Here is a 22996-nt window from a genome sequence, read left to right as displayed (position 1 = left end):
TCTGTGCTAGTGTAATTTAATTTTCTAGCAATTTGTATGCACACTAGAACTGAATTTTAAATACAGAGATAAGGTTAATAGGTGCTGGGGTTTTTATATCCTTACTATTTTACATTCCTACTGAAAGGAAAGAAACAAGTGCAAACAAAACGTTGGGGGGAGTACAAAATGATGAATGTAGAAGCTTTCCCCATGGATTAGGGATTGCTCCTGTAAAACAGTGCTTGATGCTTATATTGAATAGTACAATGTTTAGAGCTGGAAGAAAGCAACTTTGGAAACGAAGCATTGGCAGAGTGATAAAGGTAAGAAAAACTGAATTTTGAACTAGGTTTAGACTAATAAATACATAATTCAAATAAAGATGTGTATTAAGGGGAGAGGGCTTAGAAAAAAATTGTTTTAAAATAGGTGTAAGCGGATGATGTTAGTTGCACAATTTGTTTTGAAAGGCAAATTTGCACTGGGAGGTGTTTATGCATTTGGTAGTGGTGCTTGTGTCTTGCCCAGATTGTTGCAATGGTCTGGTAATGGTATAATTTCACAAATGCAATTTTAGTACACTAAAGAGTTTGATGTTAGATGTGGCAACCAAGCACGGGTTGACTCTGCCATGAAGGAAAATAGAAATGTAACTTCACTTTCCCCATACTTCTAAGATGGGAATAGAATTTTGAAGGAAATACTTAGCACTGAGAAACCACAACAGACTACAGAAGTCATTGAGATACTTAGACTCATTTTAAAAGCTGGTTATTTAGCAAACTGTTCCTGAGTTAATGCAATGTGCAGAGCTCTGATTTTTGACATTTAAGAGTTAGATAAGGGAACTGCTCTAATTCTTTAGGGTTTGTATTTTTTTGGAAAGAGGAAATAAAAACATTGAAACTTGAAAGTTGAAAGCTCAGGGTGCCTGAAAATATGTGAAATGGTGTGTAGTTTACTTTTGAAGGGAAATTCATGAGTAAGCCTTATGTAATATAAAACATCTTAGCAAGTTAAAGGACAGACAAGGGAATTCCACACTGGTTAAATAAATTTTGGATAAGTCAGTAAATTAACAATAAAGCATTGTTACTTTTTAGACTCTTTCGCTATTGAACTTCCCTGTAAAGTCATGCTCATCCATGCTCATACATAAGACTTTGATTGCAGCATGTCTAAATTCAGTGATGCGCAGTATTCTGACAAAAAAATGCGTTCTTTTCTGGATAAAGAGTGTTCAGAACAAGCTTTATCTTGTGTGCATATGACTTGCATACTAAACAACATTCTTGCTAACTCTATTCAGGGTGTCTGCATCAGCAGCTCTGTTCTGTAATAGAGAAGCTGGCAATAGTCAATAGCTGGTTTCTAAGCCTCTTGTTTCAAAAAATGAACCCCTTGAATCTCTGACTTGCGCTCTTTCAGTACCTTCTGCTTTAATATATATACTTTTTTGGCAGTTAGGAAACTTTTTGAAAATTTTAATTTAATCTCAAAGTATTTTTTCAGACTGATGGTGAGATTTTTATGGGTTTAGGTATATGAAAGATAGATTTAGGAATCTCTCCCTTTTCTTGCTTCAGGAAAAGATGTCTCTTGAAATTAGTTTCCTGTGCCAAATTTTCAGTATCTAGGTATTAGGAATTTTTAGGTTTTATGTAACATAAATCAAGCTACATGTTATAACTGGACTATTCATCAGAAAAGGACTTTTCAGTTAATGAGTTTAGCTTTGGACCTTCATCTGTTATGGGACCATATCATATACCCTTTCTTACTTTCATAACCAAAAGTGGGAAAAGAAACCCCAAACTAAACTTGGCTGTATTACCTGTGTTCTTTACATGAAAAACTGAGCTGAAGCTGTACCATAAAAAACTTGGCCAATCTTTCCAGATATCCAAGTGAGACAGTGTTTATCTCTTGTAAATACTGCATCCTCCTACATCATACAACATTAGGAAGAGGCATTGATGTATGACCCAGATCAGAGCTGCTGCTGATACTTTTCAGGATTTGCATGTTGGTGTTACTGTATGTAACAGCAATTTCTCTTTTAATGAGAAAATGATCTCATGATCTCTCTACATAAATGATCCTGTATATGTTTCAGGATCCTTCCATCTTCAAATCTGTCTTTCAGTGTTCTATGAAATTCTGAATGACATAGAGCTGCCTATTCCTGGGTAATATTTTTTGGTATATATTCCGTTTAGACCTATGTACTTGTGTAGTGAATACTGCAGGGTATAAAACTACCAAAACTCTTATGCCATGACTGCAATGCTGATTTGAAGTGAGATGTGAGGGTAGCTAAAGGAGAAAAGGAAGAATGAGAGGTAGAAGCTCAGCATTTTCTTCTAATTCGTTCTCTGAGATTCCTAATCCTAAGTAAAAAATATCTCTAAATTCATTCTTTAAGTAGTATGCAAATGGAAGCTCAGAAGATAGACTGGGAGACAGTTTCCAGCATAGCCTCTTAGTGTTTTAAATACATAAATTAGTGACTTGCTATTGAAAGCACTGAAGTTAAGTTTCCTCTACTTTTCTGTGTACAATCTAATCCTGAAAGTGAGGCAGAAGTCTCTTCTGATGACTGCAACAACTAATGTGCAAGTTTGTGGTTAAGCAACGCTTCATTTGGGAAGGAAGTTTGTAGAAATGATAACTCCTCAAAACATAGAAGCATGACGGCTTGAATTTTATTGAGTGTTCTTACATTGCATTGTATCAACTGTCAGGAAAAAATTTGTGGAACTTGCATTAATAATAGAAATATCCAACCTATCAAAACAAATGCCTTCTGGTAGTGAAAGTCAAAATGTTGTATTTATCTTCATACTGTATTATTCTTCATAAAACTACAGCTTTACCATTTAGTTAATAGTTTCCTGTTTCTCTAGGCATGGTTAATTAAGTAATTTAAGTTAATAAGACTTGGAAAGTTTGGTGATATCTTAATGAATTTTCTTGTTGCTGGACTTAGACAACAAATATTGCCCAGTGCTGTATGAACAGCTATGCACAATAGCTTGTATATTTGTTATAGGGCTTGAGACACAGCAATTAAAAAAAATTTAAAAACCAGAAAAAAATGTTGGGTCATGATTGCTCAGTTTGAGAAGAAGGTGCTCATGATTTCAGCCTATACAAATAGCAACTTGTAGAAGAAATGGAGGCTATGAACAAGTCAAGAGCATCAGTATAGGTAGAGCTGGTGACTTAAAACCCAGAGTAAGATGTAGTCTTGCATAGTAATATATCAGGAGCTCTATATTGGAAGCACAAGCAGAGTACAAAAGTAGTCTCTCTGTAGTTTAGGTAAAACAAAAGGCTTCTTTCTGTATTAAATAGAAACTAATTGATAGATTATTGGGTTGTATTATTGTTTTTTTTTTTTTTAAAGATTCCCTATCAGTTGTGTTCAAGTTACTGGAACAGTAGTTTTGAGTATTCTATTGTTATCATCTAGTGTGAATGAAGCTGATTCAGAAAAAGTGATTACTTTTTGCATGTCTAATGAGGAGGAAAAATTCTGCTGATGTTTAAAAACATTTAGGAAAAGCCAATCCTGTGATGACACTTCACTTTCAGGAAACTGAAGACAATGTTAGGGTATGAGAGGGGTAAAATAGCACAAAGTACATGTATGAATTAATCTGCTTCTGTGTTCTTCAGGCATATCTGTGTAAAGAATAGGATTTGGATGTTTGCCTTTTACATGGAAAAATATTTTAAATGCATTCAGCATTTGTTCAGGCATGGTAGTAGTTACAAGTTGACCAGGTATCTGAAAATTCCTTCAGAAAGTAGGAAAGATATTTACATATGGATATAAAGTATATTATGCTGGTCCTTTTGGCTCTGCAAAAGCTTGTGGATAAATCACTTATGCATACTTTATAAAGTTACTAGTTTCCTCCTAATCACCAGGGAAATAAGGATTGAATTTACCACCAATGAAACATCATTTTAAATTTCTTTTGAAAATGAAATTATATTGAATCTTGTAACCCACAAGCACAATAATACCAGTAACTATTCCAGAAGGCTATTTTGTCTATAATGTAATGAGGTGTGTTACATATGGGATTTCAATTTAATTAGAAGAGTAGGCTTACTGCTTGAAGAATGGTATAATAGCTATCATTAAGCACATTTGTAAACACTTGTGTACCTTGAGGCTTGTGGGTTATTTTACTTCTCATTATATTAAAGAGATAATGTATAAAACCCTAGCTTCCTCCAGCAGCATCTGTCTTTATTAGAGAGTGCTTACAATATCTTCCACAAATAACAAAGATCAGTCAGAATCCTGTCTTGACTTGATGGTCATACGTGACTAGACTGAAAAGCTGACACAAAGGACTTAGGGTGTTGAAGGTAGCTTGCAGAATAATGGAGCTGTACATATAAAATACTTTTTTTTTTCCTACAAAGCCTTTCAACAAATTAGCTTTCTGTACAACATTATTTATGATAGAAATGTTGTGATAAATCTGAACATGGAACACCAGAAAAAAAACCTGTAAAATTGTAACAAAGGCCGCTTCTAAAATTTTCACTTGAGTGCTGTAGAAACATAAATCACAAGGGTGGATTGAATGTAATAGCCTTTACTTTTAAAAGCAAATTTTAAAGCTTTCTTTATTTTTGTCTTCAAATTAGATAGTGAATTTTTCATTGTCCACTTTGTATTTAATAACAGCAAAATCTCAAGGATGAGAGGGAGGCTAAACGTGCTCACCTGGATGGCAGACATGATTACTTACTGGATATTGTTGCCTCTTGTGTCAATCTGGACAAAGCAGAAGTAGAAGATGCTATTCTGGATGGAAACCAGGTAATCTGATTAATTTGAAAATGAAACTCATAGTATACTTTGGAACTAATATTACCATTAAATTCTTGGTGAGATAGTTTTCAGACTTCACACCTGAGGTCATTCAAGTCTTCTCCTTGAAAAAATATTTTTCAGCATTTTAAATTAATTTAAACAAAACTGTTCTTAATTCCAGCACCTATTATAAAAAAATTGATTTTTAAATTTATTAGAATTTCTCCTTTCCAGTGGCTCTAGTTAATATGCTAAAACTTGTGACTGTATTTCGTAGTGAAACCACAGTGTGAAGTCTCCCAGTCCTTGAGTACACAGCACACAGAGGTTCAAGAGTCCTGTCCACAGCAAGCTGTGTGCTGTTGTTTCCATAAGGCTGCCAGCATTTGTAAGACTCTATTGCAATCTAGATCAGCAAATTAAAATAGGGAGAAGCTACTTGACAAAATAGAATGGCTAATGTGATCTGACTGTGACTGCATGAGGGCTAATACAAATTCATATATTGAGACACTGAAAAAATCACTTTTTAAAAAAGCTAGGTAGATGGAAGTAGATATTTTACTTCCTGACACTAAAATAAACATGGCCATGGTTTGGGTTTTTATGATTTGTTTTCTCTTGTATTCTCTTTCCATCTGCATGCCTTCAATTTATGCATTCCCATTTCAGTGCTAATATTGTTGAGAAACTGAAGAAAGTCCAGTGGAAGACCAGTAAGAAAGAGAGGGACACAGGGCACATGAAGCATGAGATGAGGGAGAAGAAGAGGTTGAGTGGCAGTCAAATAGTAGCCTGCAGCTGCTTGAAGAGGGGTTGCAAAGATGACAGAGCTGAACTATTCTCAGTGGGAGCACATCATAACTTCAAAGATAAAGCCACATCTTGCAAAATGGCCACCAAGAGACCCTTTTTCACCAGGAGGGTAATGCAGCAGGGGAATAGGTTACTTCAAGTCACTTGTGGAATTTCTGCCCTTGGGGTTTGTGAGACTCAGCCTAGGAAAAGCTCTAGATGATCTAAGCTGTTGTTGGTGACACAGGACGCTGGCCTCAAGGCCTCCCAGAGGTCCCTTCCAGCATTTCTGTGACTTCATGAGATAGCACATGAGCAGTGCAGAACACTGTCATGCACATTAAAAAGCAGAATTTGTTTCAGCCTTTGTGCATTCTATCTCTGAATGGGTTTCCTGGCAAACTATAGTGCCTGAGAACAGCTGTCAGATGAGGAAAATATTGGCAGTTTCTACACTTGGAAAGAGAGAAGAGTAATAGTTGTTTTGACCTCATCTTGGAGGGCTCAGCCAAGATTTTCTGGAATAGCAGTTCATTATCTTGGTTTAACTGTGGCTTGTTATTAATGGAAGAAGGATAATTATGGCTTTCTTCCAGCTTCTTTTAGCCTTTTTTCTGCACTAGAAAGCATAAATGGTACCACCTAATGTTTCTGAAGATGAACTTGAAGGAGCCTTTTCTGCCTATAATAGTTATGTAGTTAGGGGCCACATAGAAGAGTGAATCAGATCTAGAAAAATAGTGGATGAGGCCAGACCTTCAAGTGCTGATGGATCAGCATATTAGCATAAAGCAACTCAGTTTCTTCCTCAGCCTGTATGGCCTAAACATGAGATTTGTGGACTGCACTAGCAATACATGCTTCAGGGGTACTTGATGGCAGCCTTGAATTGATGAAGAGCTGTGAAATTGTCTTGATGCTTATAAATACGTAAAACGCAAAGCCTTCCTCTGTTGCTGTGATATGAATCAAATCAGTGACACATGATGATCTCAACATGATTTCAAACAGATAGAGCGCATGAACAGGTTCCTGGCCCCTGGAGGTCTGCGTCATCTGATGTTCTACTATCAAGATGTGGAAGTAATGGATACAGGTAAAGCAATATTCTCCTGCAATGTGTTACAGTTGTGCTGAGCAAATGTGCAAGGAAAAAGAAAACAGTCAAGGTGTTAAAAACTGGGACTTAAAGCAAGACGTGTTTGGTCATACCAAGGCATTGATCCCTGCTCATGAAATGATGATTGATGAAATTATTGAAGCTTATTAGTGCACTTCTGCATGTTGCTACTATGAAGCAGCAAAGTACTTCCTTGTGAGCTCAGCAGCTCTTGCCTGTGGGAATTTGTTTTTGGGAATTAAAAGGTAACTTTCACACAAGGTGAGCCATTCCTCTCCCCTTCAGTCATGCCACTTGCTGGCCCTAGAAGCCATCCACATTTCTTGGCACATGACCATCCATCTAGGTGGTCCTGTTTTATGACAAATGCCTCCATGAGGCCCACATTATGGGTAGAAGGGTGTTACCCCACAAGTCTGTTCTGCATGTACCCGTTTACTGAGTGCCTCCATGTTCCACCCTTCTGGGGGAAACCTCCTTCTCTCTCACCCTGGAGGTAGCTCAGGACCCCTGTGACAAGGACATCCTCCTTTTGCCCATGGCTCCTCTCCCAGAGCCTCCAGTGCTGCTGCTGTTGGGAGCTCTGTGACCTCTCAGAGCCTGTGACTGGCTGGTGGGAGCTCACACCACTTGGTTAACCTGGATGTACATGAACAGCCCTGCAAACATATCTATGCTTAGCTGTATAAATGTGTTTGTACATAGGTAAACATATACCTAGATGAATGTACAAATAGCAATTTAAATTTCATGCATTTTCAGCATATATGTACGTATCCATTTTCTTCAGTATATCTGTATATATATAAAAGGGATGAAAAGACTGTTTAATATGATAAAAGCAACTTCAATAAAAAAGCTTCAATGCACATAGAAACACAGTTAAATGAAAACACAAACCCAAATCTGAAATCTGAGGAGCAAGCTTTAACATGCCTGAGATGAAGCAGTGAAAGTATGGGAAAAGGGAGTGTGAGGAAAGGGTCAAAGCCTAGGAATCTAATGAGTGTTGCCCATGCCCAGCAACAAACCAATCAGATCTACAGTTTGGTATGATTTTGGTAACCTTTGGGGTTTGGTGCTAAATACAGGCAATATGGAAAACAGTAGAAAAAAACCACCTAAGGAAAACCCAAATGAATTCACAGCAAGGTGTGCATTGGGTGAATAAGCAAAAGTCCCTAGAACATCATGCACAGGAGGAAAAAAAAGTTAAGAAACAAAAGGTAGTGATGGAGAAAGACAGTGGGGATTAAATGAGTGGGCTGGAGACTGACTTTTCCCACAGCTGTAAGTGCAGTCACTTGTAATAATGTCAGACAGTAAAACTTCTGCTGCACATTTTCCCTTTGCAGGTGGAGCAGAGTTTGTAAAAGATTTATCTGTTTTAATTGTTTAGGGCTGGGGTTCACAGGCTGTCAAAGCAAAAATGTCAGTTGTGGTGGTAGCTATGAACTGGTAAAGCTAAGTGAATTTTTGTGGCATTACATGCAGCTTCTTGGCAAGAGCACTTACTACAGCCACCTCATACACAAGCTGGTTTTCTGACCCTGATATGGATCAACCAACATTTGTGTTAGGGCAGAAGATGATCCCATGAAGGGGGAGGAGTGTACAAGGAATTCTGTGTTTCTGCAGAGCAGGAGACTGTATCTCTGAGATCAGGAAGATCTACTTCAGTGTCCTAAGGTTTCATTTAAAAGTTTGATTTCTTGCAGTGTTTTGAAGATCACTATTCACGGGAATTTTAAAAACTTCTAGCACCCTTTTCAGTAAGAGTACATGTTTTCTAAAGAGACTGCAGGTTATACTACCTACTTCACCTCCACAGATTGTGGGAAAACTCTGACTTTTGCTGGTCTTGCCTCTGTAATTACTTGTGGCACTTTGACCCTGGCTGCCAGGCACCCACAAAAGCTGCTCACTCACCTTCCCCTTCAACAGCTGGACAGAGGAGAGAGAATTTATTGAAGGTTTCATGAATGGAGATAAGGACTGGGAGAAAACACTCCAAGGGCAAAACAGCCTTGACTTAAAGGTACAAAGTGAATTTATTACCAATTAAATCAGAGCAGGATAATGAGAAGTAAAATAAACCCTGAAAAAGACCTTTTCTTCCCCCAACCCCTCCCTCCTTCCCACCAGCAGTGCAGGAGACAGGGCATGGGAGTTTTGGTCAGTTCATCACCTGAAGTTTGCTTTCCCATCTCAGGGAAAGTAGTCCTTCCCCTGCTGCACCATGGGCTCCCTCCCATGGGAAACAGTTCTCCGTGAACTTCTCTGGTGTGGTTCCAATCTCATGAGCAGCAGTCCTGCCAAAACTGCTGTGGTGTGGGTCTCTCTTCCATAGTCCTCCAAGGACAGGCTGCTCCAGCCTGCTCTCTCCACCTGGTCCCTTACTGGATCGCAGCCTCCTCCAGGCATCCACCCACTCCAGCATGGGCACCTCCCCATGTTCTCACCTCCTTCTTTTCTCTGGCTGGATATAAAACTGTGCCCCAAACTTTGTTTTGCTTTTCTCTCAAATAAGTTATCACAGAGGCATCATCATCATCCCTAATTGGCCCAGCCTTGGCCAGCAGCGTGTCCATCGGGGATTGGCTCTGCCAGACATGATGGAAGCTTCCAGCAGCTCCTCACAGAAGCACCTCTGTGGCCCCCTCACTACCAAGAACCATGCAAAAAGAAACATTACTGCAGTATAAAAATAGCGCAAGTTTATTAGCAGGCAATACATCAAATTAATAACATTTACAGAGTCAGGTCTTTTGCTGGGACAGAGCCCTTGTTGTAATTCTGAGGTATATGAAAAGGAGAATTCTTCAGAGCAGTGGTGAAAAAAGGAAGAGGGAAAGATGACGTGAACAGAAGGATGGGGAGGAAACTTGGGCAGCTGATCCAAAATAGGGATCCCTGGTGCAGATGGTCATGTACCTGAAAGAAAGAAATGTGTAGAGGGGTCTATCACTTTTTGGATCTTGTCCTTTAACTGCTGGTATCAACAAGTTAATTTTTCATCTTCTTATTGTAGTAGTGCCTCACTGAAATGTGTAGGCTTGCAATTTTACTCTGAGATAATACTGAAAAGCTAGTAACAAGGTAGAGTGAGGTATTGTGACAAAAAACATACGAGAAATATTTTACCCCTAAAGACACTGCTTCTTCTTAGTGACCCTTTACAAATGTTGCCCGCACCCTGAACATGGGAGCAGTACATTCATGTTGGGGGAAGAAGAAAGGACAAGGAAGTCCCTTGTAGCTCCCTTATTGGTTTTTGTTTGTTTGCCTTTGCCCCAAAGAATCTGCTATGGCCTCTTTCACTTTGTTTTCAGAAGCATCCTATTTTTTTTTTCCTTATGTTTATGTATTTTTAGGGAAGGACAGTTGATAATAGCTCCTCTAAGGTAAAATCCATCACTACAGTTTCTGGTTTTAAATTTTTCTTTTTCAAGCAAGAGAGCGTTATCTACAACTTCATGACAGAGCCTAGAAAAGGACCTTGAGCCTGAGCCATTATTTAGAAGGAATAGAAAAAAACAAATGAATAGAAATGAAAGGCTTTTAATGCAAGAAACTAGATGAAATATTTCTTACTGTGCCTGAAGACTCTGAATGCTGCATACTTTCTGTGGATAGTTACGTGAGATGCCTCCAGGAGACTGGGACTCAGAGAGACACAAATAATGACTGAACTATTTGTGTGGAAAACTTTTCTTTGAATAAACAATCAATGGGTCTTATTTGTTTATTTGTTTGAATCTGTAGAGTACTTTGGCCTTCCAGGAATAGGAATGAACTCTCATTTGACCAAGAAGAAAAAACGGAAAGTATTTGTGACGGAAGGAAAAGAAGTTGCTTTAACTGGTGTATGTGTTTTCTTCATTAGATCTAGTTTTTCTAAACCAGTTACAACTGAGAATATCTATCAAGTAAGTCAGTGACTGCTCATCTCCCTACATAATCTTGTTTAAAATTTGGTTTTACTATTTGCTCTCAGCATATAATTTGACAGCTCTTGATGTGGAGGAATGAGTAAAAGGACACAGATGGGTTAAGTGAAACAGGACAAAAAGGGAGGTGGATGGAAATAAAGATGTTATCTTGTGACAGCAACTTGAGGTATATCATTGACATGAAAAACGGATACTGAGGAAGAAAATTTAAGACCATCTGTAATGACAGAGTAATTAGTCAATACCTAAATACTAAGGTGTTAAATAAAAAAAAAAAATCTAGCAAATTAACCTGAAAAAGAAAAATTATTTTACTTTTGAGAGTGCATATGTAAATTGTATATAATGAAGTTTTTACTGGTGAAAGACCTTTTGTATTGTGTCTCTTTTACAGGAAGTAAATTTTAATATGATGGATATAGGCCGAGATGGCTTATTAAAAAGTGTTGAGCAGTTGTTATCACAAGTATTCATTCCAGCCTTACAGACTATGGACTGTGTCTGGGTTGAACCTCAGCAAGTTCCCAATACTAAGCAGGACTTCCTTCGTGCCCTTGAAGCATTTGTTAGTGTCCTATCAGGAACTCAGCAAAGTCTGTTGGAAAAGGTAGTATGCTCATGTGGGAAATAGGAAGTGAGCTAGCTGTAGAATATCTCTGGCTCTGACTTTTTGAATTACATCTGCTGATGTAGATTACTCATAAAATTGCTTCTGTTAAATTTGAGAAAAACCCAACACTTCTGTTTATTGTCCTTAGTAACTCATTATACTTCCATCTATGGTTTTGATAGTTTTGTCGGTGCTTCTGTTCTTGTTTATTCTGGGGTCAGTTCTTTAGAGCTATTAACTTCCTGACTTCCCAATGTCTCTGGTCACTCTTAAATGTTGATAATAATTAATGTATGACAAACTGTTGTTAGCTTCTACTCAGCTTTTGTGAAGGAAAGGGCTTGAGAGCACAGCTGACTGGTTGGTGAATTCTTCAGATTCTGGATTCTAGAATTTTCCACTTCTGGCTCAAGCCAGTTTAATATAGACTGAGCTGGGAATGAGCAGTGAGATGCCCCAAGTAGGGCAATGAGTTAGTCTTTAACGTTCCTAGATTATTTGTCATGAACATTTCAGCATTTTTTTTTAACTTATATTTTAGGTTAGCCTGAAGAAATGTGAAACATATGACCTTAAAACTCTAAGAGGACCTTCAGATTACTTGATGGTTGCTGACAGCATAGAGGCTCTTGAAAAAATAGAAGTCTGCATGAGAGAATGGACCAAACAAATTGAACAGGTGATACATGGGACAAATGTGAAATATAACATCTGCATCTTGGCAGATGTGTTTAATTCTGTAGGTGTTACAGCTGCCTTTCTATAAATTTGGATTAGTTCAATCTCTATTTTAAAGTACTGTTGGTATATTTTTTGTGCTTTTACTTCTCAATGGAAACATTACCTAGAGCTTTTTCCATCTGCTTGTTAATATGGGATACACAGTTTGGGGAGCTTAGTCCCCTGTCTCTGATAATTACATATTATTAAACTACAAAACAGTTAGTAGTTCCCAGTGGATTTAATGAAAACAAAAAGAACTCAGTAACTGAGTGAAACACGCTTTGCAGGTTATTTGTAACTGTGCTCTTGGAACAGAAGGAACAGAATCACTTTAACTTGGAAATGAAAGGACCAAGCAAAATCAAGTTTCTTATATGAGGTGGAGGCTAAGTTAAGCAATTTATCAGGCGAGGTTAATAGCACTTGTTAAAAGAAGAATCAATCCATGCTACCTCTGCAGATAAAAAATATGAACATCCCTCACATTACTTTTTGATAAAAGGTTCTTGCAGAAAATGACCAGTTGAGAAAAGAAGCAGATGACCTTGGACCACGAGCAGAGCTTGATTATTGGAAAAAGAAATTGTCAAAATTCCACTACCTTATGGAGCAGCTGAAGAGCCCAGATGTGAAGGCAGTGCTTGGAGTTCTCACTGCTGCTAAATCCAAACTGCTGAAGGTTTTTATTTTAAATTATGACAGATATAAATACTAGAAATGATCTTTATACTCTAGCTCATTTTGATAATGTATGTAACAATGCTGGTGGAGAAAACATTGAAACATTTCTGGATTTTGTTTTCCTTCTCTATTTTTTAGCTTGAGTAGATAAAGTTTAAATCTAGTTCGATTTTTTGAAAATGACAGGGGACCCCTCAGTCTAAAGGCTGATAATGTACTTCATCCACATGGCTCAACAGAAATAAATAATTTGATTATAAATAAATTGATTATTAAATCAGAATATTGAATTGATGAACTGGATATTTAGTGACAAAAGAATGAATCTCCCCATTTTTTAAGCCTCATTTTTATGTTGCTACAGTGCCTGTCAAAATTGTTTGTGGAATCATAACTTCTTACATTGACGTAACAAATTTAAAGTCCCATCACCAACAGAAAAAAAGTAAATAAAACAAAAAAATCTTGTCTTATCAAAATGAGATGGGGAACAAATATATAATTATACATCTGTAACTCACATATTGTACAGCAGCTTGACTGCACACTACTACTGACTATTTAGCTGGGTGGTCTAAACCAACTGTCTGTTCACAGTCAAGTTATTGAAACAAGACAAGGACCCCATCTTGGGTGTATATAATTCTGAAGTAAAAGATCTGTACTTTCAAATGTCTTTAGAAGCTAATGATGAACCAAAATGATCTCAAAACGTTTTTTTTTTTCTGAAATGCATACTTTTATTTGTTTTTTTCAACTTTCTGTTCTTAGAAGTGGCGAGTATTGGATATTCGCATCACAGACGCAGCAAATGAAGCTAGAGATAATGTGAAGTATCTGTATTCTCTGGAAAAATATTATGACCCATTATACAGTAGTGATCCTGTAAGCAGAACTTTTCAATTCTCAACATAAACGTACTGAGACAAGAAAGATGAATATATTCTGCAGGATGGGTTTGGAAATGAAACAAAAAATTTTACAAACGCAACTCCAGTTTGAGATTTTGCACAGTTGCGGTAAAAGTGGATTAATGGGAATTTCTGGCTACCAAATAAAGTGCTTGTTGTTTTCACACCATAGTATCTGTAAAGCTTAATCTGATGAACAGACTGGATTATGTGCTGTGGGAGAAAGTGAATTCCTTAAGATAAAAAAAAAGAAAAGTAAACCTAATGCTATGCTAAAGACAAAGTTTGATCTTTTGTCTTTGTGTTGGTGGCCAAGTAATGGTTAGACTAACATTTATAGGGCAATTCTCAGCTTCTTAGGTTGGGAAAAGATAAATAGGATTATGTAAATATTAAGACAAAATTATAAATCACCTTCTCATGTTCTAGTATGAGAATGCATAGGATGATGCAAGCATAACATGCAATAAACAAAACCAGCCACCCTAAAGTACAGGACTGGAGGAGTCTCCCTGTCCCATTATCCACTAAAATAGGTGGTAAATAATTGCTTTCATTAAAACTGGTTTTGAAACTGACTGTATGTGTCTTGCTAGTCAAAGACATATGACTGGTAGCCATGAAGACTCAAAACTTTGACCTGTCCTAGCTTCCTCTCTCTCCTCTGAAACTTCTCCCAAAACCAAATTGTTTCCAAAGAGCGCTCTGGGCAACCACGTTTGTTTCTGTTTACTGGGTGATATTCGAACAGCGTGTTCTTTCAGTGTTTGCAGTCCACTATTTGAGTTTCTCTATTGCAAGGTTATTGGGTTATGATGACCACAAAGAATTAAAGCTTGGTGAAGGGGTTATCTTTACATGCAAGCTTACATCAGGTTTAGCAGCTGAGCATATAAACATATTTTTGTGTGAAAAAAGTGGTTCTTTTGAAGAGGCCTTTACTTCTACCAAATTTCACTTGCTGATCTGAATTTTTCCAGCCAAGACTCTAGTGAAAATTTTTCTCCAAAATTAAATTGTAGAGCTTGGGGAATTATGTAGGACAGGCAGCTCTGCAGGAGAGGCCCGGGTAGACAGGGACAGAACCATTCCAAAGACCATGTTCATAATTCTCCTGCATTTGCTAATTAGGGGTTGTGATAATGTGGGGTAATAGAGGTACTGAGCAGAGTTCAAACTGTGTGTTTCTTTCCAGGTGTCCATGCTGGATGCTATTCCAGGACTCATAAATGCAATTAAAATGATTCAGAGTATCTCTCAGTATTACAACACTTCTGAAAAGATCTCCTCACTGTTTGTGAAGGTTGGTGCTCAGCAGGAAAAGAAATATTCCCAGACTGTTTTCCGTGTTGTTGCTTGAGTGCAAGAGAAAGCACAAAGGAACCAAGCAATTGAGGAGGCAGCACTTCAGTCACTTTAATGCTGCTTTTTGAGCATATAAAGAATTGGAAATAGTGATAAACTACTTCAAATTTAGGACTAATTTTACTGCCTGTAATTTGGAGTTAGAGGAATGTTTTCGAATTTAAATCTCACTTCTTATGTACAGAGGAATTTTTTGTTACAAGTTTTGCCTGCTATTGATGGCGGCTTTTTGTAGAACCAAATATGTTAAATTCATATTGCCCTTAAACCTCCACATGCTTGCATAAAGAAGGAAATGGATTGAAAGGGCAACCTACTCTTTACCATTTATACTCTCATGAGCTCTTGGTTTTACCTTTGCTTTCAGACCAGACAAAGACTGATGACTTTGTAGCCTCCAGTGCTATTTCAGGGTTGGTACAAGATGTGTAGGTTTAGGAGGAGCATAGTTAACCAACAACATTTTTGTTATGTCCCATTCTGGAGGCTGGGTGTTGCATGGAAGACAATCCATCGATGTGGCTGGTATTTGGTATTGCTATTTGTCAGGCTTTAGGTCAGTGGAGTCAGAGCAATGGGAGAGAGAGAATGGCAAGACCTGCTTTGTGTTGGAATGCTGTTTCTTTTTCACAAAGTTAAAACTGCTTTTAGGTGACCAATCAGATGATCACAGCATGTAAATCTTACATAGCAAACAATGGCACAGCCACCATCTGGAACCAACCGCAGGAGAGAGTCGTGGAAAAGCTACAAGCAGCTATTAGACTTAAACAGGTAGGTGGGAAGAACATACAGAAAACAGATTATAAGGTGATACTTAGGAGGGCAGGAAAAGGAAACTCTTATGTGAGAAAGCACTGTTATAGTGAAGAAAAACGAGTTAACTGAAAAATATTCACTGGAACTGGAATGCTTATGCTAGAGCTAACAAAGAATTTAGGCTGTTGTCTGTTGATCTTCTGGAAACAGAATTTGGATGCTTTGTCTATCTTAACTATGCTTATAAGAGAATTGCTTGGATTTTCATGCCTGTGTTTCTCTGTGTAGTGTCTTCTGACTTGTTGTGGAGAGTTATGAAACAGAAATAAAAACAAGCTATACATTTAGAAAGGGCAATTTAGTGAACTGAGAAGAATCTGGCTTTTCAGTTGACCTAGACTTGTTTGAAAGATAGCCTTTGGTGTTTTTTTTTTTTTTTTTTGTTTGTTTGTTTGGAATACACTTCTGTGATAATTTTATAATTTTATTTTTCTTTCTTCTTTTTTTCCCCTAAAGCATAGTATTGTAGGATAATTTGGCTTGGAAGGGTCCTCAGCAGGTAACTAGTTCAACCTTCTGCTCAAAGCCAAAGCAGGGGCAGTATGAGATCAAAATTGGTTTCCCAGTCCTTTATCCAGTTGTGTCTTGAGGTTCTCCAAGGATGGAGAGATTGCACAGCCTTTTTGGGCATCCTCTTTCACGGTTTGACTGTCCTTGGGAGGAAAGATTCTCTCCTTATATGTAGTCAGAACCTCATCCATTTCAATTTATGCTCTTTGCCTCTTGGCTTTCTGTCCATGTTACTGTGAAGAGGAGCCTGATTCTCTCTTTTATAATATCCCTGTACATATTGCGAGCTTCATATAGGCTTTCTGCATTATTTTTTTTCCATTCCCAATATGTGCTGGCAGGACTAGAGCTTTATCCTAATACCTCCTGAAGCAACAAATCTTGCCTAGTTAGTTCTAGCATAAATTAGTGTAAATTTGTATGACATCTTACCATCAGCAATGAGCCCTAAACTTGTCTTTTTCTATCAAATTGTCCAGTTGCTGCATGAAAATAGGTAGAAAAATTAGGTGTTCATTTGAGTCTTATTAGTTCCATCAACTTTCAAAAATTCAATAGATTAAAACTTAAAATTTGAATAATGAACAACATAGTTAAATCTAGACCTTTTGTATTGATATAGCCAAGTGGGGTTAGGAAATCCCAGACCCTTTGTATTGATATCTCTGAGTGAGGTTATATATACATAAATGCGATAAAAAGAATGAACATTTTATAATAAAAGAGAGTCACTATTGAAAGAAACCCTTTCAAGCAAATCTGTTGACTATGTACTTTGGCTTTGGGAAGAATTTAGCAAGTTTGGAGTAAGGTTTGTGCCTTGTTATGAAAGGTATGTGCCTTGTTCAGAATGAAAAGTGGGCGCTGCTATGGAGCAGCATTAAAACTTTAGGAAGTTATTTTTTCTTGAAAGTGATTTTTGAACCTTGATTACACAGTAAAACTGCTCAGCATACAAACATTTTCAGTCTCTGGAAACTGGATTGTCATCTTGGCTATTCAGTAAGCACATCAAACCCTGCTATGAAATAGAGGGAACATAATTTCATGGTAGCTAAGGATATGTACAAATACATACATGTGCAGTTTGGTCATTTGATGAAGTGTGTAATCTTGTAATAGCATTGATGAGTTAGTTTTTAGAGGCAAATTCTTTTTATAGTGTTTATACTCTCTTTATAGTGTTCATGATTGTTTATTGGTGAAACTTCTACTCGCAATCAGGTTAGGATAATACCTATATGTGTAAATTTTATTCAAGCTAAAGATAGTGCCTTTTGTTATAGGCTTGACATTCTTTAAAATTCTTTGTTTGAAGGAGTATCAAAATTGCTTCCACAAGATAAAAGAGAATTTGGAACAAAATCCAGCTGAAAGACAATTTGATTTTAGTGAGATGTATATATTTGGAAAATTTGAAGCCTTTCATCGTCGTCTGCTAAAGATAATAGATGTTTTCAATACTATGAGAACCTACTCAGTTCTACAGGAATCTAAGATAGAGGGATTGGAAGGAATGATCACCAAATATCAGGTACACATTTGATTTTATACATGTATATTGGGTCAGTCTAACTTGAACTTTTATGAGAAAATTATAAAAATTAGGGAAGTGTCTATTGAAAGAAAAATTAACTCTTTAATTGTGCTAAAATTACTGGGTAATAGGAATGTAAATATGTGATTACTGGGGAAATAAGCAGACAAGATGAAAGAAAAGGTGACAGTGGACATGTGAAAGAAGTATGACAAAACCAAAGCTGATTGAAAAAAGCAACCAAGTGGGGTGACTTTGTAACAGGAGTAATGGGAGCATGGTTTTGTGCTATGACCACGAGAAAAAGTGAGAAGTGCTACATTTCCATCTCTACAAGTGTTGGGCTAGCTGTGAATGCCCCTTGGCTCCTTAGTATTACTATGCAGTTTCATTATTTTTTAAAGAGAAGTGTGACTTAAGCAACAAGGAGATCTTTTAAGAATATAAATATATTAAGCCATGCTCTTTTCCTTCCTTCTTTTTTAGATAGCTTTCTTTTCTACCAAATGGAGTCTTTCCTGCTTTTATTGAGGCTGAGTTAGCTTACTTTTTTGTGTAACTTTATTAGTGCAGCACCATAATTATGGCACCTGTAAATATTAAAAAAAATCGAAAGGTTTCAATGGGTGGACTTTGTGGACAGATTTTTGAGATCACACATGAGTCAGTGGCTGTGCAGACAAATATGTCATTCTAGTTTGCTTTACTCTGTCCTTTGCCTTTTTGTTATGGTCAGGAGCCAATCAGTTTGCGGTAGTGAAATAACTGCAGTGTAAAATGTGGCCATTCCGTGGTCTTTCCTTGTTTGATTTACTCCCTCTGTAGACTGGGGTTTTGATTCCTTGCATACATCCTTCACAGTAGCCAGTTTTCCACTTTGTTCTATTCTACAGTCTTTTGAGAGTTAGCCAGGGCACAGCTGTAAGGGTAGCTTAGTCCAAGACTCTTCCGTGTGGTCAGGACAGACTTGGACTGCTCTAAATTTTGTTTCCAAGAGCCAAAGCTGTACCACCAGGCTTCTCAGCAGCCCAGGTTGCTGAGAATTTTCAGATCATGCCAATGAAGGTAGCCTTTTGGTAGGCTGGAACACAGGACTCTAATTTTTTTGGGGCATTTGTGTCTGAAAAGCTGCCATCAGTGACCATCAGCCCAGGCTGTGATGCAAACTTTGTACAGAACCACCTCATTATCCATTTCAGCACCCAAGTCCTTAAAAAAGAACTTTGTGTGAGACCCAGCTCAAGTCAATTGTGCTTCAGGATGAAGAATGCTTAGGTAAAAAATGTTATGTGGAAGGTTCTGCATAGGTTGTAAAAAAGGCAGAAGAGTGATCACACTTCTTTTTTAAAGTGAAAAATTGAGGTATTGAAGTATTTGATGTGGATCATAGCTATAGTCAGTATGTGACTGATTATATGTCTTAAATTTTTTTTACAATAGGAGTTAACTATTTTGCTGTTCTTTATGCTTTAACACTTAGTCCCTATCTAGGATTTGCTTGTTGTTCAAGGAAAAGATGGAGTATTTATTCACAACAATGCAATGAAACTGAATTTCAGTTGACTTACTATAAAATGATGGAAACCAGCTGAGCTGGAAATATGCTGAGTTTCGTAGTTATACTGTGGTAAACTACGAGGATGTTAAACAGCAGTTTATCATTAGAAATCCTTTATCTGTCTGTGTGTGCACCTCTAGGGAGATGCTGATTAAGATATACTTTCATGTGTGTAGACAGCAGCTGTGTAACAGAAGCCAGGAATACTAAGTTGTGGGCTGGTGATGTGCTGCATCTCACTGTGCTTTTTGAATAGTCTATTTATATATGGGATCAGTTGTTTAAAGGACATGGAAAATAATGATGTGAAAATATTTTTCTCTGTTGAACTTTAAGTTTTTAATAGAAATGTACTTCTGCATGACAGAATGTTTAATAAGTAAAAAATGTCTGATGAAAAGCAAGTCTGAATTTTCTGTCAGTTCTAATTGACTTAAAGCAGGAATAAATAATACAAATGAAATTTGAATGGACATTACAACAAATTGATTCCTGCAAATATTTCTTTTAAGGGGTTTTGCTTATATTACTCAATAAGTACTGGGAACTATTAGCAAAGGTAAAATGTGAATGTTCACAGCCTGTTGTGCTAAATGTTTGGCGTGGTAGGTCTTTTTCATAACATATTTTTAATAGTTTTCTTTTTCTGTGAAATTGTTTAGAGCATTGTTGACAACATGAAGAATAAGCATTATGATTTCTTGGATCAGCGGAAGACTGATTTTGACCAAGACTATGAAGAGTTTTGCAGAGACATAAATGATCTTCATGTAGGTTTTGGGATACAATTATATAAAATAATTTAATTTATTGAGGAATCCCTATTATCCTCTCTGAGTTACCACAAAAAATATGCAAATGTCAAAGTTTGTCTTCTGAAATTGAAAAATTATTCCAATATATTTCCACTCTGAAGCTTCCATTTACTATCTTTCAGACTAGTTTAATGGAATGGGCCATTGGGGGCCTTCAACAAAAGGACTTTTCATTACTCTATGCTGGCAAGAATAACAAAAATGGGTGATTTCATTGAGTGAATAGGAGCATAGTACAAATATGTAAGATCATTAACTTTCCAATAGTTTTGAAATAACAAGCTGGATAAAGGAAAGGGTATCTGCAAAAGAAAAAGTAAATGCATGCTTGTCTTGCTTTGGTTGCCAGAGAGGTAAGCAAGCATTCTTTGAGGCCTCTCAACATGGTGAAACTTTGGAGGGTACAGAAGCCTTGGCTGGTTGCAGAGCCACAGAGGGAACTTGGAAAGAAAATGCTTTGAAAGTTGGCTGTGATTTGCTTAATTATTGTGAGAAGAAATAAACGGAAAAATTATACTTACTGAGATTAATTTCACATAAATTATCTTCTAATATATTGCATATTATACCCTGTCAAATAATACTTGGCATGTTTGGTGTGTGTTTTAGGGACTTATCTGATGTAGAATTATTTACTTTTCTACAGGATCAATTAAGGAGGTTCATGGACATCACTTTTGAAAGCATTCTGAACACTGAAAGGGCACTGAGTATGTTGCAGAAATTTGAAAGGTAATATTTCCTACATAGACTGCTAAAACTCTGCCAGGCAATGGAAATAAAACGTTGAGGATGGTGGAAAGGCAGCGGGGAGGTAGGGAGAGGAGAGCAGGAGGCATTTTCTTAAATACAAACAAAACCAACTCAACCTCTTTACTCTCAGCTGTACAGCCCTGTTAAGAGTTGTCTTAGCAGCTTGAATGAATAAAAGCCATATTTTTTGTATCAGAAACTGCAAAATATAAGTGGACTTTGAACTTCATCTTTCAAAATCAGCTTAAGTACAGGAAAACTTTGTCTGTTAGCATATTTGCCTTAGCTTTGTGCTTGAAATATGACATTAATTTGTTGCCACAATGCAGTTAGGAGAGAGTAAAATGCTTTTATTAAGAAACAGTGAAATTTGTCTTTATAAATTAACATTGTTGCAAAACAGCCTCACTCTTTATTCTGTCAGTTTTTGTATTATAATCTGTTTAATAGAATAGACAGCTAGTGGTGAATTCGTTACAGTTTGCTGCACATAATTTCAGCCCAGTGTTTGAAAACAGTGACAAAACAGAAAATGTGTAGGCTTACTTGGAAACTTTTATCATCTGGTCTAAATCTTGGTTGCTTGGAATCAGGTTGTGACAGCATTTGTTCAAGCTGAAAACTCTGCTGCCAAAGTAGTTATTTTCTAAAGCATACAAGGGAATCTGGAACAACTGTTTTCCAACAATGCATTGGAAGTATATTTCAGAAGTGTTGAAGGAGTTTTCTCATTATTTTTCTGAGCAGATTGCAAATCCCAAATCTTGGCATTGATGAAAAGTATCAGAAAATATTTCAAAACTATGGCCATGACATAGAAAGTGTCTGTAAGACCTACACTAGGCACAAGAGGGACCCTCCACTGGCTCGTAATCTGCCTCCAATAGCTGGCAAGATCTTGTGGGCACGTCACCTATTCCATAGGATCAAGGAGCCCATGGAGACTTTCCAGAGACATCCAGCAGTTCTACAAACACCAGATGGCAAGAGCATAATCCGCAATTACAACAAAGTAGCAAAAGTTCTTATGAAATTTGAGGTGATCTACCACAGGGAATGGCTTCAACAGGTAAGCCAGCCGATTTTGATTAAGATATTCCTTAAAGAAAAGAAATAAAAAATGGTGTTATCCCTGGTTAGTAGCAGTAATCAGGCATGCTCAACCTGACTTATGATGGCTCTCGAGTGAGGGATGGAATAAGAAAAGTTATTTTACAAGAAAGTGTTCCTGTTAAAAAAATAGGGTCTGTAGTACTTGTAGCTGATTTTAGGAACAACTGAAAGACCTTTCATTGTAACTAACAAGTTAGAAAAAACCCATATAATGAATATCCGGTGGTAGTCTTAGCTGCCCCTCTGTCTCTGCCACATTCTTCTGACTGGGGCAAGATCATCATGTGTGGGGAGAGGAGTTTTGTCAGCTGGTTGGCCAAAAGTGAAAGCAGACACAGAGGTTTCCTCTGCTCTAGAAAAAACAAATTTTGAGTGATAATCCATGGGTACACTGTGCTTTTTACATACATGTAAAAAGCATCCAGTCTGAGCAGATAAAAGCATACCCAGTGCACAAGTGAGCTTTGAGCCAGTTGTGGGTTAAACCTAATAGGCAGCTAAGCACCACACAAATGCTCATTCACTTCCTCCCCATGCACCCCTAGTGAGACAAGGAAGAGGAAAGGAAAAGCAAAAGCAAGAAAATTTGTGGGTCAAGGTAAGTTGTTTAGTTTGTGAAGGAGAAATGGAGAAAGAAAGGGGGGAAAAAAAGGGCTGCAGAGGCAATTTCTCACCATCTCCCATGGGTCAAACAATGTCTAATCTAATCTAACAATCTAATTCCAGAGCAGAAGGTGGTTAACCCCTTCAACCCCTGCCTCTCCCTTCTGATTGCTGAGCATGATGTTATATGTCAAGGAACAACCCTTTGCTTATTTTGTAACATCTTTTTGTTATTTCATGACATCTGCCTAGTGTTGTCCCCTCAGAGCCTCTTTTGCACCCTTCATCCTCATTCCCAACCCCCAAGC

The 22996-nt window shown here is 37.3% G+C and overlaps 1 protein-coding gene across 1 annotated transcript in view; it reads left to right on the top strand.

Annotated features, from left to right (window-relative positions):
- Nucleotides 1–248: 248 nt before the first annotated feature.
- Nucleotides 249–22996, top strand: part of DNAH5 (dynein axonemal heavy chain 5) — a gene marked incomplete at both ends in the record, with an annotated part of 116085 nt that continues 93337 nt past the window's right edge. The window contains 14 exons of the mRNA XM_084220613.1: nucleotides 249–305; nucleotides 4694–4828; nucleotides 6629–6713; nucleotides 10503–10666; nucleotides 11085–11297; nucleotides 11842–11979; nucleotides 12526–12702; nucleotides 13476–13589; nucleotides 14811–14918; nucleotides 15632–15754; nucleotides 17628–17843; nucleotides 20067–20174; nucleotides 20866–20951; nucleotides 21720–22041. Of these exons, the coding sequence (XP_084076739.1) occupies nucleotides 249–305; nucleotides 4694–4828; nucleotides 6629–6713; nucleotides 10503–10666; nucleotides 11085–11297; nucleotides 11842–11979; nucleotides 12526–12702; nucleotides 13476–13589; nucleotides 14811–14918; nucleotides 15632–15754; nucleotides 17628–17843; nucleotides 20067–20174; nucleotides 20866–20951; nucleotides 21720–22041 (2046 nt within the window). The remainder of the gene's footprint in view (nucleotides 306–4693; nucleotides 4829–6628; nucleotides 6714–10502; nucleotides 10667–11084; nucleotides 11298–11841; nucleotides 11980–12525; nucleotides 12703–13475; nucleotides 13590–14810; nucleotides 14919–15631; nucleotides 15755–17627; nucleotides 17844–20066; nucleotides 20175–20865; nucleotides 20952–21719; nucleotides 22042–22996) is intronic.

Source organism: Fringilla coelebs (assembly GCF_963513975.1).
Source record: "Fringilla coelebs genome assembly, chromosome: 1".
Lineage (NCBI taxonomy): Eukaryota > Metazoa > Chordata > Aves > Passeriformes > Fringillidae > Fringilla > Fringilla coelebs.
The sequence above is the reverse complement of the archived record's forward strand: the minus strand, read 5'-3'. Positions and strand labels throughout refer to the sequence as shown.